General features: G+C 44.8%; 1 protein-coding gene across 4 annotated transcripts in view; it reads right to left on the bottom strand.

Moving 5' to 3' along the window:
• Positions 1-1,404: 1,404 nt before the first annotated feature.
• Positions 1,405-13,412, bottom strand: part of ECHDC1 (ethylmalonyl-CoA decarboxylase 1) — an 84,320-nt gene continuing 72,312 nt past the window's right edge. For all 4 annotated transcript variants that reach the window (XM_069973656.1, XM_069973653.1, XM_069973655.1 and 1 more), the window contains 5 exons: positions 10,013-10,228; positions 7,446-7,588; positions 7,126-7,178; positions 4,565-4,645; positions 1,405-2,061 (listed from right to left, as the gene is read on the bottom strand). In XM_069973656.1, coding sequence (XP_069829757.1) covers positions 1,659-2,061; positions 4,565-4,645; positions 7,126-7,178; positions 7,446-7,588; positions 10,013-10,228 — 896 coding nt within the window. In that variant the 3' untranslated portion in view covers positions 1,405-1,658. The remainder of the gene's footprint in view (positions 2,062-4,564; positions 4,646-7,125; positions 7,179-7,445; positions 7,589-10,012; positions 10,229-13,412) is intronic.

The following is a 13,412-nucleotide window of genomic DNA, read 5'->3' as shown; positions in this document are numbered from 1 at the left end:
AAAAAAAATACAAACATATTTGGTATCGGCATGTGCGTAATCACGTGAACCATTAAGTTCTCGCACGGTAAATGGCGTAAGCGCCAAAATTTCCGAAGTGCAAAATTGCGCATTTTTGGTCGCATCAAATCCAGAAAAAATGTAATAAAAAGTGATCAAAAAGTCGTATATGCGCAATCAAGGTACCGATAGAAAGTAAACATCATGGCGCAAAAACTGACACCTCACACAGCCCCATAGACCAAAGGATAAAAGCGCTATAAGCCTGGGAATAGAGCGATTTTAAACATATTTAGTTTATATAAAAAGGTTTTCATTTTTTAAAAGCCAAGAAATATAAAAGTTATGCAAGTTACATATCGTTGTAATCGTACTGATGTGGGGAACATAGATAACATGTCAGTTTTACCACAGGGCAAACGGAATAAATACGAAACTCCTTGAAATGAAAACAATTTTTTTTTTTCAATTTGACAGCGCAGATGATTTTTTTTTTCCGGTTTCGCAGCATATTTTATGGGAAAATAAAGTCTGTCATTGCAAAGTACAATTGGTGTTGTGGAAAAGCAGGGTGGAAAAGCAAAAGCGCAAAAAATGAAAATTGCCATTGACCTTAAGAGGTTAAACATTAGGGATAAAAAAGGAAAATTAGCCCGGGAGGGAATAGGTTGAAGCCCTGACTTTTGTGTTGTCCCAGCCAGGCCCAATCACTGAACTTCAGCTTTAACTGGACATGCCCCTTTATTTGCATTGTTCAAACAGCTGAGCTTTGTTGAGTCTGTACACCTTGCTAAGGGTCGGTTTACACACACACAGATTATCTGACAGATTTTTGCAGCCAAAGCCAGGAATGAACAGGGAACAGGTCATTACGGAAAAACTGAGATTTTTATTTTTTTCAAATCCAGTTCTGTTTTTGACTGCAAAAATCTGGCAGATAATCTGTGTGTGCAAACGGACCCTTATGCTAAGTTTACACGGAGCGATAATTGGCTTGATCCCACGATTAACGATTTCGAAGTAACTATTTTTTTTTTTTTTAATAATGATCAGCGTTTAATGATCAGCGTTTAGAAGGTACGATATATTGTACGGAAAAATCGTTTTGTGATCGTTTTGCGATTGCGCGCCTGCAGTCCGGCCCGCACGCAGACCGTCCCTCTGTTCTGCCCTACAGATGCTGCAGTCGCACTGATCGCAGCTTCTATAAGGTTAACTGCTGCTATCTCAACTCATAACTGTACGTCCATTTTTGTGGTGCATTACCACCAAGAAATGTACAGTTATGTCCTTGGATGAAACAGACAGAAGCTGCACCCGTTCGGTCTGAGGACATAGCTGTACGTTCCTAAGCGATAATACACATACGAAAAAAAAAAATATACACCTTTGGTTAACGGGTTTTATTAAAAGTAAATTTTTTATTTTTATAAATACCACCAGTCATAGTTTATTAGAAACTGAATACACCTCTGTGTATAATTCATTTTGATACATCTTGATCAAAATCACGGAAAACTACACTTTTGAGTCCTACACAAAAGTATACATCCAGGAAATGGCTACGTCCTGCCCATTCATGTCAACGGGGCCGTTGGCTACACGTCAGGTTTACTTCAGCATAAATCTTTTAACTGCTTCTAATGCTGAACTGTGTGCTAGTTGTGTTTGGCTCCTTTCGACAAGGCCTGTAAATTGGCAGGTCCACCCCACACAGTTTCAAATATGTCCTTTTCCTTCCTCAGTGCATCTTCAAATAAGTGTTCTCTTTCAGAGACAACTAGTTTTTTAATTGCTCTTGTTATTTCGGCTGGTCCTTTAGTATATGGCGCTATCCACGTCCGGGCTTCTTCCAGTGCTCTGGCTCCAGCTAAAGATAAAATGTCGTCAGTCAGTCCTATGCTTAAAGCAAACTCAGGGTGAATCCTGAGAGCGCCACTCAATAATTTAAGAGCTTGTCTACTTCCAACCAGCTGAGTTAATCTTGATGCTCCTCCCCAGCCTGGAACTAGACCCATATGTTTGTGGACAAATCTTATCTCACTTTCTTTAGTCATCAACCTGCAGAAAAAGAAAAAAAATCTGTAATGGCTTACCATAGTACTGAGCACAACATACTATATACCACAAATCATAATGGTAGAGAGGGAGCATGATTATCTCAATAAGAAACGGAGGTCTGGTTACTTTACTGAAGGTTACAGGGACACTCCTTGTAAGGCCTTATTCACACGTTTAGTATTGTTTTCAAGTCCGTAGAGTCCTCCCACACAATCCGCAAAAAAATTACGGCTTGGGCATCTGCATTGCATCAGGATTTCCGTAAATACGTTTTTTTACTGACTGCACAATACTAGTTAATAAAGTTAAGTAGGTTAAAAAAAAAATAGCACCAGTATGCCCAAAACCTAAAAAAAAAAGTGGCATAATCGCTTGTCAGCCATTTTACTTTGCCATTTCTGGTTTGCTTTACTGTAAGACAGTTCTGTTAATTTATTCTGCAGCTCCTTCTTCCTGGCTTTGGTTGCTTAGAAACACAACCTTATGACCTATGAGTCCTCTGTATTTTTTACGGAAATGCGGAAATAGATGCCAAACAGGTTACAATCTGTAAAAAAATAACGGATATCATTGGTTTCTATGAGAGGATCTGTAAAAATAAAATAAAATCTGGGTCCGCACTAGGACATGTCCTTTTTTTCAGCATTGGTTTGCATCCTTGTAATCTACCAATCGTGTGAAGAGCCCAATAGACATCAATATGCACTCAAATACGGATCCATAAATTACGGGAAGTGTGAATAAGGCCTAAGAGTCACTTGCTACCACATTGCTCAAATCTCCAACTATAACACTACTTGAACAATCTAAGAAATGCGTGCAGAATATTGCCCACGTATCACTTTCGATGGAGAAAAAAAATACTATTTGAAGTGTAACTGTCTTTTCAAACAACTCTGCATAAATCAATAGTACAAGTGAATATAAGAAATTAATGCATCCTGCCGGAGATCTGTGCTTTCTTTTGCACTTATAAGTCCCCCTCCCCACACACACACACACCTTATCTGGTCATCACCAAGGGTCAGCAAACAGCGAGATCAGCGCTTGTTTGCAGTGCCTTTACGCGGCTCGACTAATCGAGTACTGGACTGTATGTGTCTGCTGTTTTGGAAGAATTTTAAAGATTCTTCAATACTGCTCTTGAATGGACCCTGGAGCTCTGGACTATTTCCTTTGTCCCTGCTTGAGAATTGCACTCTGGGCTTGGCCATGCACCCACAACGGATCTCCATGCACTGTTAAAAAGAACATGTCACCCCCGTGGCGGGGTGACAGGCTCCCGACCTCCCGCTACAGCCCCCTATACTCACCTGATCCCGCCTCTGGATCCGGTCAGGTCACGGAGATATCAGCCACTGAGAGATGAGTCCAACATTCATAGAGAATGACAGGAGAGTCCAGCGCTTCGTCATTCTCTATGAGCGTTGGACTCATATCTCGGTGCGCGCATCGGGCTGCAGCGGCTGAGATCTCCGTGACCCGACCGGATCCAGAAGCGGGACCCGGCGGGATCAGGTGAGTATAGGGGGCTGTAGCGGGGGGTCGGGAGCCTGTCACCCCGGCACGGGGGGTGACAGGTTCCCTTTAAGCTGATACATATATATTTTTTTTTAATATGGATTATTTTTCACTTGGTATCCTGCCAAAAGAGGCATCTGAGATGAGCGATTTAAGAATCTGTATGTCCTACCATGTTGTGCTCAAAAGGGTTAATTTGCACATGGCTGATTTTCTTTTTTTTTTTTTTAAGAAATCTCATGTAGTAACATACCCCAGGTTTTACAGGTCTTTCTAAGGGTACATTTACACAGAAAGATTATCTGCCAAAGATTTGAAGCCAAAGCCAGAAACAGACTATAAACAGAGATCAGGTCATAAAGGAAAGCCTGAGATTTCTCCTCTTTTCAAATCCATTCCTGGTTTTGGCTTCAGCTCTTTGGCAGATAATCTTTGTGTAAATGGACCCTAAGGGTACAAACACACACGGCTTATACGCTGCGTATTTACTGCTGCGATACGCAGCAGATTAGATCTAAATAACTGAACACAGTATCAAATCTACTTCGTATCTGCTGCGTGTGTTTGTACACTTATTCTGCGTTTACACGGAACGATTATCGTGCAAATTTGCACGATAACGATTGAATTCGAATGATAATCGTACGTGTAAACGCAGCGAACGATCAAGCAACGAGAGAAAAATCGTTCATTTTGATCTTTGAACATGTTCTCAAATCTTCGTTGGTCGTTCGCAAAAACATCGCAGATCGTTCCGTGTAAACAGTCGTTCACCGATTTAACCTATGTTCCAGATAGGCTTAAGCGATCGCAAAATGATTTTTCCGTACGATACATCGTTCCGTCTAAACGCTGATTGTTATAAAAAAAACAAAAAACGCTACTTCGAAATAGTTAATTGTACGATCGGGCGAATTATCGCTCCGTGTAAACGCAGCATTAGCATAGCAAATCCAGCAATTAACAATCAGAATGAGCATACCTGAAATCACACGCTGTGCACAGCTCTGCTCCTCCCCCGATTGCTTTCCCTTCAACCAGGGCCACACTGATGAGCGGTAATCTATAATAAAATATTTATAGATATAAACACACAGACCATGATACCTCAGTAATACATAAACATAAGCATTACGTGACCATTATATCCCATGTGAGTTCATGTCATTAATAAAATATATACATTTGCTTCTGTATATCAAAATGGATATTGGACATTCTATACCACAGAATTCATTTAAGGCTGTGTTCCCACACAGTATTTTTCAACAAAATATGTTGAGACACTGTTGAAATTGAGTGGATTTTTTTAAATAACGTCAATTATTTGCCAACCACCCACTAAATTTCAACAGCCTTTCTGTGTTTCCAATATACTCCTGGTTTTGGTTGCAAAAATACTGTGTGGGAACATAGCCTAAAATTGTAAACTATAAGGGTCAGTTCACATTGCTTTGCGGATTCTGCAAAAAGTCCTAACAAACTATCTTGCCATGAAAAGAAATAAAATACACATTAGTAAGTGGTGGATTTATCTCTGAACAGGCCCTAAAAGAGGTGCAACAACAGTATGTTACTGCAGCATCATGCAGCTATCAGACATTGTGTGCATGCATAGTTCCACCCGCACACAATGAATGGGATGTACACCTGTCCCTTCTATATAGTGTAATTGAAAAACATATTAAAGGGAATCTCCAGCGATCCCCCTAAAAAAAAATAAATGCACAAAAACTTATAGGTGCACTTACCGATCCCCCCCCTGATTTTTGACACCTTTCCTACTTCTCTACGCTGCTCCTGGCCTAAGATTTAAAGGGAACCTGTCAGCTGGGATGACAGCGCAGAGCCTGACCCACGGTTGAGCCGCTGATACTTACCCTTTTCTGCAAGCCCCGCTCCTGGACCCAGAGATATCGCCGTCGGCAGCTGTGCGCGCGCTCAGCAGAGATGAGCCTGATGCCCATAGAGAATGACTACTCCAGTCATTCTCTATGGGCATCGGACTCATCTCAGGTAATTAGCATACAGCGCGCGCTCATCTACCTAGTACCTGGCTTGATCTGATTCTGCTTTGACAGAGCGGCAATTGTAGATGAGGAGGCACAGGGAGAGGTGAGTTTATACTCCTTGTTACTTGCCCCTGTGCCGCTGCCTTTAAAAAATTTTAAAAAAGCAGAGAGGCCGGACTTCTTTTTTAAATCAGCCCGATGTAGTTGGTACGCTCAGGGAGGTGCACTCATATATATCCCCCTTAAAGGGGCTAATCCTTGACTTTACTATCTGACATGGTTTCTAAAGTGACATGTTTGTGTACATTGGTTGTCTAGGAAAAACAATTCACAGCCTATCCACAAGATAGGCTATCAATAGTATCATGCAGCTATCAGACATTTTGTGCAGGCGTGGTTTCACCCACACCTCTATGTCTCAGAAGGCTTACTTGTAGTTGTCAGAGGTGAGTGCCCGGGAGCAGAAGGTGTCACCTGTCTTTTACCCCAGACAACCCCTTTAAAAGGGAACACCAGCAAAAATCTTTTTCTTTCAAATCAACTGTTTTCAGAAAGTTATATAGATTTGTGGTTTACTTCTAGTTAAAAAAAAAATCTCAAGTCTTCCCATATTTATCAGCTCTTATATATCCTGCAGAAGTAGTGTATTCTTTTCAGTCTGACACAGTGCTCTATGCTGGGATCTCTGTCCGAGACAGAAACTGTCCAGAGCAGTGGCAAATCCCCATAGAACAGTGCTTCTCAAATCCAGTCCTCGGGCCTCACCAACAGGTCATGTTTTGAGGCTATCCCATACAAAGAACACCAGTGATAACACCTGATGCACTGAGTATAATTATATCACCTGTGAAATACTAAGGAAATCCTCAAAACATGACCTGTTGGTGAGGCCTGAGGACTGGAATTGAGAAGCACTGCCATAGAAAACCTCTCCTGCTCTGGACAGTTCCTGTCTCAGACAGAGGTAGCAGCAGAGAGCACTGTGTCAGACTGAAAAAAAACACCATTTCAAAAATACCACACATATAGTAGCTGATAACGATTGGAAGACTTGAGATTTTCAAATCGAAGTATATTACAAATCTGCATAACTTTCTGTAACCAGTTTCTTTTTAAAGAAAAATATTTTCACTGGAGTACCCCTTTAAGGTTTGCTACATCTGTAGTTCATTTCAGGTTCAGCAAAAAGCTATGTCTGTATTCTCTTTATCATGAAAATATGCATAATGGTGGATAGAGATGAGCGAACCGGGTTCGAGTCGATCCGAACCTCAACGTTCGGTATTTGATTAACTGTGGCTGCTGAACTTGGATAAAGCTCTGAGGTTGTCTGGAAAACATGGATACAGCCAATGACTATATCCATGATTTCCACATAGCCTTAGGGCTTTATCCAACTTCAGCAGCCACCGCTAATCAAATGCCAAAAGTTCGGGTTCGGATCGACTCGAGCATGCTCGAGGTTCGCTCATCTCTAATGGTGGATCTTTAGAACCCTTTTACTATTATCACAATAATACGAGGAAAGTACCTATGCAGTCTTGTCAATGTGTTCTGCATAAACATACACATCATCAGCCCATCCTGTGGACACAACAAAAAGAGTATATTTTGTTATGAATGTACATGCACTTTACTAATTAGAGCTTAAATATGCCAAGCAGCAGATAATCATGCAATAGTTAGGTTAATTTTGTATTTACTGATTGTTTTGTTACAATCCCATATAATATAAAGTTTCCAGTTTCCCACTCCCACTTACTCATAAGTTTGTACTAATTTGATTTTAGTAATACTCTTGTGAGACTAACCATAAATGTCCAGAAGCATGTCAGTAGTGCAGAATATTACCTTTGGATTGGAGATACTTTTCATTGTACTCAAGTCTCCACCGGAACAGAATGTGTTCTCTGCACCATACACGATGAGACCTTTCCCTTCACTCCAGTTTTCTAAATCGACAATCCGTTCCTCTAATTCTAACATCATTGTTCCTGAAATACAAATTCAAAGTTTGCGAGATTATTCTAATCCATCTGTCAGCACTATAAAAAAGAGCAAAAATCTGAATTTGCTAGGAGAAATTGCTAGTTTTGCCATGCAGTCTGTATTCCCACAGTATTCACACCAGCCTCTTCTTACTGTCCCTGTATTAAAGGAGAAGGCCGGCAACATTTTTTATTAAAGTATTCTATTGCCCACCCAAAAGTTATGCAAATCACCAATATACACTTATTACGGGAAATGCTTATAAAGTGCCTTTTTCCCTGCACTTACTACTGCATCAAGGCTTCACTTCCTGGATAACATGGTGCTGTTACTTCCTGGATAACATGGTGATGTCACTTCCTGGATAACATGGTGATGTCACTTCCTGGATAACATGGTGATGTCACTTCCTGGATAACATGGTGATGTCACGATCCGACTCCAGAGCTGTGCAGGCTGTGGCTGCTGGAGAGGATGATGGCAGAGGGATGCTCAGTGTCGGCTCTGTACCCCCCCCCCTTGTCTCCCTGCCACAGCTCTCCCCCAACATGGGGACACCTCCTCCAGTGTGCTCGCTCTCCACCCCAGGGACATCTCCCCGCTGGGCGGCGTGGGGAGCAGCTGGGGGAGGTGTCCACAAGCTGGGGGAATCCTGGCGGGGAGATGTCCCTGGGGTGGGGAGTGAGCACACTGGGGGAGGTGTCTCCGAGCTGGGGTAGAGCTGCGGTGGGGAGAACAGGGGGAGACTGAGCCAACACTGAGCATCCCTCTGCCATCATCCTGTCCAGCAGCCACAGCCCGCACAGCTCTGGGAGTCGGGCGTGACATCACCATGTTATCCAGGAAGTGACATCACCATGTTATCCAGGAAGTGAAGCCTTGCTGCAGTAGTAAGTGCAGGGAAAAAAGCACTTTATAGGCATTTCCTGTAATAAGTGTATATTGGTGATTTGTATAACTTTTATAAGTGATGCTGTTTTGAGAAAATTGATCCTGTAAAAATATGTAAATTATGCAGTGCACTGATTGGCTGATGGGGAGCCAGGAGCCTCGGCGCCGAGCAGGTAATGTATGCTCCAGGCTGGGGGCTGCAGGCGACAGGATGCGGTGGGGGGGGTGGGGGTGGGGGTGGGTTAAACGGGCCAGGTCACATACTGGCAGCGGAATTAAAATTCCACTGTGGGTATGTGACCCATTCAACTTCACACTACCAGGATACGCAGCGGATTTCGCTGCAAACTCGCAGCGTGAAATCTGCTGCAGACCCGGTACATGTGAAGCTACCCTAAGAAAGGAAATAATAAGGGCAGACTAGATGGACCAGGTGGTCTTTTTCTGCCGACATATATTAGTACACATTAAGGCTGGGTTCACACTACATATATTTCAGTCAGTATTGTGGTCCTCATATTGCAACCAAAACCAGGAGTGGATTAAAAACACAGAAAGGCTCTGTTCACACAATGTTGAAATTGAGTGTATGGCTGCCATATAATGGCAAATATTTGCTGTTATTTTAGAACAACGGCTGTTATATTGAAATAATGGCAGTTATTTACTGTTATATGGCGGCCATCCACTCAATTTCAACATTGTGTGAACAGACCCTTTCTGTGTTTTTAATCCACTCCTGGTTTTGGTTGCAATATGAGGACCACAATACTGACTGAAATATACGTAGTGTGAACCCAGCCATAGGATATACAATACATAAACATACATATCTGTAAAGAGTGGTTAAGCCATCAACTAAGGGTGGTATTACATGGTCCGATGGGGGCCCAATAATACCTGTAAACGAGCAGCGATCTGCTAGATCGTCGCTCGTTTACTGGACCCATTACACGGCCCGATAATCGTCAAACAAGGGCTGCAGGGACATCATTACCGATGTCATTGCAACCCTTGCTTAACTATATACATTACCTATCCACGTTCCAGGGCTGCTGCTGCGGTCTTCTCCACGGGTCCTGCCCGCTCTAACTTCAGAGTGGTCTGTCAGCTGACAGGCCGCTCAGCCAATCACAGGCTGGGACCGCCGCGGCCTGTGATTGGCCGGGCAGCCTGTCAGCTGACAGGCCACTCTGAAGCTAGAGCGCGCAGGACCCAGGGAGAAGAAGACCGCAGCAGCAGCCCTGGAACGTGGATAGGTAATGTATATAGTCAGTCGCCGGCCGCGCACCGCTATTACACGCAGCGATGCGCGGTCGGCGCCCGACAAAAATAGGTCCAAACCTATATCAACGATCAGCCGATGATCGTTGTCATCGGCTGATCGTTGTATTTATTACATGGAGCGATAATCGGCCGAATCGGGCCGATTATCGTTCCGTGTAATAGTACCCTTAGTTTCCATCACTGACAGCTACAATAATATAAAAGGTATTGAACGTATAGCAAGTGAATACGTCACACATGGATAAAGTAACCTGAAAATGCATTCTTCCGGGATGGGTTATTTATACACAGCTCTGCTATTCCACCTTCTCCTTTATAGAGATTAATGGACCCTCCAGAGAACGGCGACAGTTTTCTCTTCACTTCCGTTTCATTTAATCCATGGCTACTATTATATAGACTTCTGTATAGACACCATCTTGCCTCTGCTCTCTTCATCGCACATCTCCATATAGTAAGTGCCATGTCTAAAAAGAAATGGAAATGCATTTATGATTTTTAGTTTTTGTTTTGGCACTGAACACTATATAGACCTCACATTGGAAATATTTGGCCAGGTAAATATAGAGAATATAGGTTCCATCTACATTACAGAAACTTTCTAAACCTTCCAGAAGTCGCATTAGCACTTGTACAGGGCTGGCACCAGCAGCCGGCATAGCTCAGGCATATTAGCCTCTTTTGGCATCGTAATAATACGCTTACACTTAAAGTGACTTTGTACCCACAATCTGACCTTGCCAAGCTGCTTGTCCCTTTGGATAGCTGCTTTTAATCCAAGATCTGTCCTGGGGTCCATTCGGCAGGTGATGCAGTTATTGTCCTAAAAAACAACTTTTAAACTTGCAGCCCTGTGTCAAATTGGCGTGGCCTAGAGTGTCTGTGCATTAGGCTTGCTTCCTGTCTCCCCGCCCTCTTCACCCACTGGGCAGCATTTCTCCTATTCTTCACCTGTCTGAACACTGTACAGGTGCCTCAATGATCCAACACATGTGCAGTGTTCACAAAGGTGAACAGGCGAAATCCTGTCTGGGGCATTCCTAAACCTACATGCCCACGTTCCGCGTTCCTCACGGAACAAGGACGTGGAATGCCTGTAATGGACTCTTCCCCGCCCGGGCAACATCTGTAATCAGATGCTGAGAGTGGGGGAACTGTACAGATATGCGCCACGCTGTAATGAATCAGTCATGCGGCACTGTCATTACAGCGCAGTGCATATCTGTACAGTTCCCCTGCTCTCAGCATCTAATTACAGATGCTGCCCGAGCAGGGGAGAGTCCGTTACAGGCATTCCACGTCCATGGAATGCCTGTAACGGACGTGGCGGGGAGGAGGGACAGAGAGGCGTTGCAAGCCTAGGGCACAGACAATCTAGGCCACGCCAATTTAACACAGGACTGCAAGTTTAAAAGTTGTTTTTTAGGACAATAACTGCATCACCTGCCGAACGGACCCCAAGACAGATCTTGGATTAAAAGTAGCTATGCGAAGGTACAAGCGTTTTTTAGGGGGCAGATTGTGGGTACAGAGTCGCTTTAAATGTGATGCTCAGCTTGACAGAGCAAAGAGCCAGTGTCTTCATGCTCTGTCAATCACTCTTGTGGCAACATCAAGCTTGTGGTCACAAGATGCCACTCTTTTCCACTGTGTGCACCAAACATTGAAGAAGAAGAGGAAGAAAGAGATGCTGAAGGACTGTGCACAGAAGCAAGAGGAAAGAAGGCGAATATCAGTGTTTTGTTTTGTTTTTTGGCCAAATGGGAGATAATATCCACAAGGAGGCCTACTCACAGGGGGAATAGCTACATGAGGGATACTACCTACTTGGGGGCCTCCCTGCAGGGGGATGCTATCTACAGGGAGGATGGTGTATACTACCTGAGGGGTCTACCTACAGGGTCCCTTACTACCTTTAATCTGCCCTTTTTACTTGGGAAGAAACCTGCCTACAAGGGGTTGATGGCTGAAGGCTGCATAATCACTGCTGTCCGTCACTGCCTGACAGCATAAGAAGCTTCATAGTTCTATAGCAAACAAATGCATACATGTACAGTGCATCCATGTCATACATGTATGCCATAGGTCATTAAAGGGAATCTGTCAGCACCTATGGAGGGGGAGTGGTGATGGCTTTGTGCCGCACTTTGGCCCGCCTCACCACTACCTCCTCCCAGCTTGTATTGAATATTCATGGTGCCCTTCCCCCGGCCTCCTAGAGACGGCATCTGTAGCTTCCTGGTTCAGTGTAGAGCGCGCACGCTCCCGCGGCGTGATTCGCGTATGCGCCGTAGTGTGTCAGAGTGGCACAGGCGCACTGAGGGCCAAAAACTATGCCCTCAATGGCTTCGCTCAGTGCCGCTTTGACGCTCTACGGCGCATATGCGAATTAAGCCGCAGGAGTGTGCGCGCTCTACACTGAACCAGGAAGCTACAGATGACGTCGCTAGGAGGCCGGGGGACGGGCACCATGAATATTCAATACAAGCTGGGAGGAGGTAGTGGTGAGGCGGGCCAAAGTGCGGCACAAAGCCATCACCACTCCCCCTCCATAGGTGCTGACAGATTCCCTTTAAAGGGGTCTCGCTGCAAATCCTGTCCCTATACTTTCAATGGCAGATAAACAGGCAGCAGTGATGTACATCCTTGCTGCAAGTTTGTCCGCAGCCCACCCTGTTAATCCCCCGGCCGCCGGAGCTGATACTTTACCTGATCCCGACTCCAGGTGAAGCTGGGGACCAGGTGAAGTATATGCTCCAGCCAGCCGCCCGCAGCCCCTTTAACACCAACCCCCCGCCCCCCGCAGCACCGATCACTCCCCTGCAGCCCTGATCGGGGGGAGGTGTTTAAGGGGCTGCGGGCGGGTGGCTGGAGCATATACTTCACCTGGTCTCCGCTCCGGCTTGCTGAAGACACCGGGAACCGCCGAAGCAAGCCGGAGCCGGGATCAGGTAAAGTATCAGCTCCATCGGCCAGGGAGTTAATGGGGCGGGCTGCGGACAAACTCGCAGTAGGGATGTACATCACTACTGCGTGTTTGTCTGCCATTGAAAGTATAGGGACAGGATTCGCAGCGAGACTCGCTGCAAATACGCAGCGAGGGGACTCGCTGCAGATCCGGCAAGTGGGTTTGTAGCCTTAATTGGAGGACCCCTTTAAAGGGAATCTGTCAGCACCTATGGGGGGGAGTGGTGATGTACATCCCTGCTGCGTGTTTGTCTGTCATTGAAAGTATAGGGCTGGGCTCCGCAGCGAGTCTCGCTGCTAATACGCAGCGGGGGGACTCGCTGCAGATCCGGCAAGTGGGTTTGTAGCCTTAAACTTACTTGTCTCTGGGAAGCCGCTTGGAAGAGCAGAGTGCTGTACTTGTCTCTCTCCGGCGGCTCCATAGAGACTAAATAGAGCCGTGGGTCACACGCCAACCCACAGCTGTATTCATAACAAAGAAGCCGGGGGCCCCCCACAATCTCTTACTAGTCCCCTATCCTGTTGACAGGGCACAAGTAAGTTTTAATCGGAGAACCCCTTTAAGGGCTTAATAGCTTCAATATGTGTGTGACCTTCCGTCAGGTGTGGTGGTATCTAATACACCTTCTATATCTGTACTGATAATATTATATCTGGTGCACAATAATGTTACAGTGGCTATGA

Source organism: Dendropsophus ebraccatus, chromosome 6, assembly GCF_027789765.1.
Source record: "Dendropsophus ebraccatus isolate aDenEbr1 chromosome 6, aDenEbr1.pat, whole genome shotgun sequence".
Lineage (NCBI taxonomy): Eukaryota > Metazoa > Chordata > Amphibia > Anura > Hylidae > Dendropsophus > Dendropsophus ebraccatus.
The sequence above is the reverse complement of the archived record's forward strand: the minus strand, read 5'-3'. Positions and strand labels throughout refer to the sequence as shown.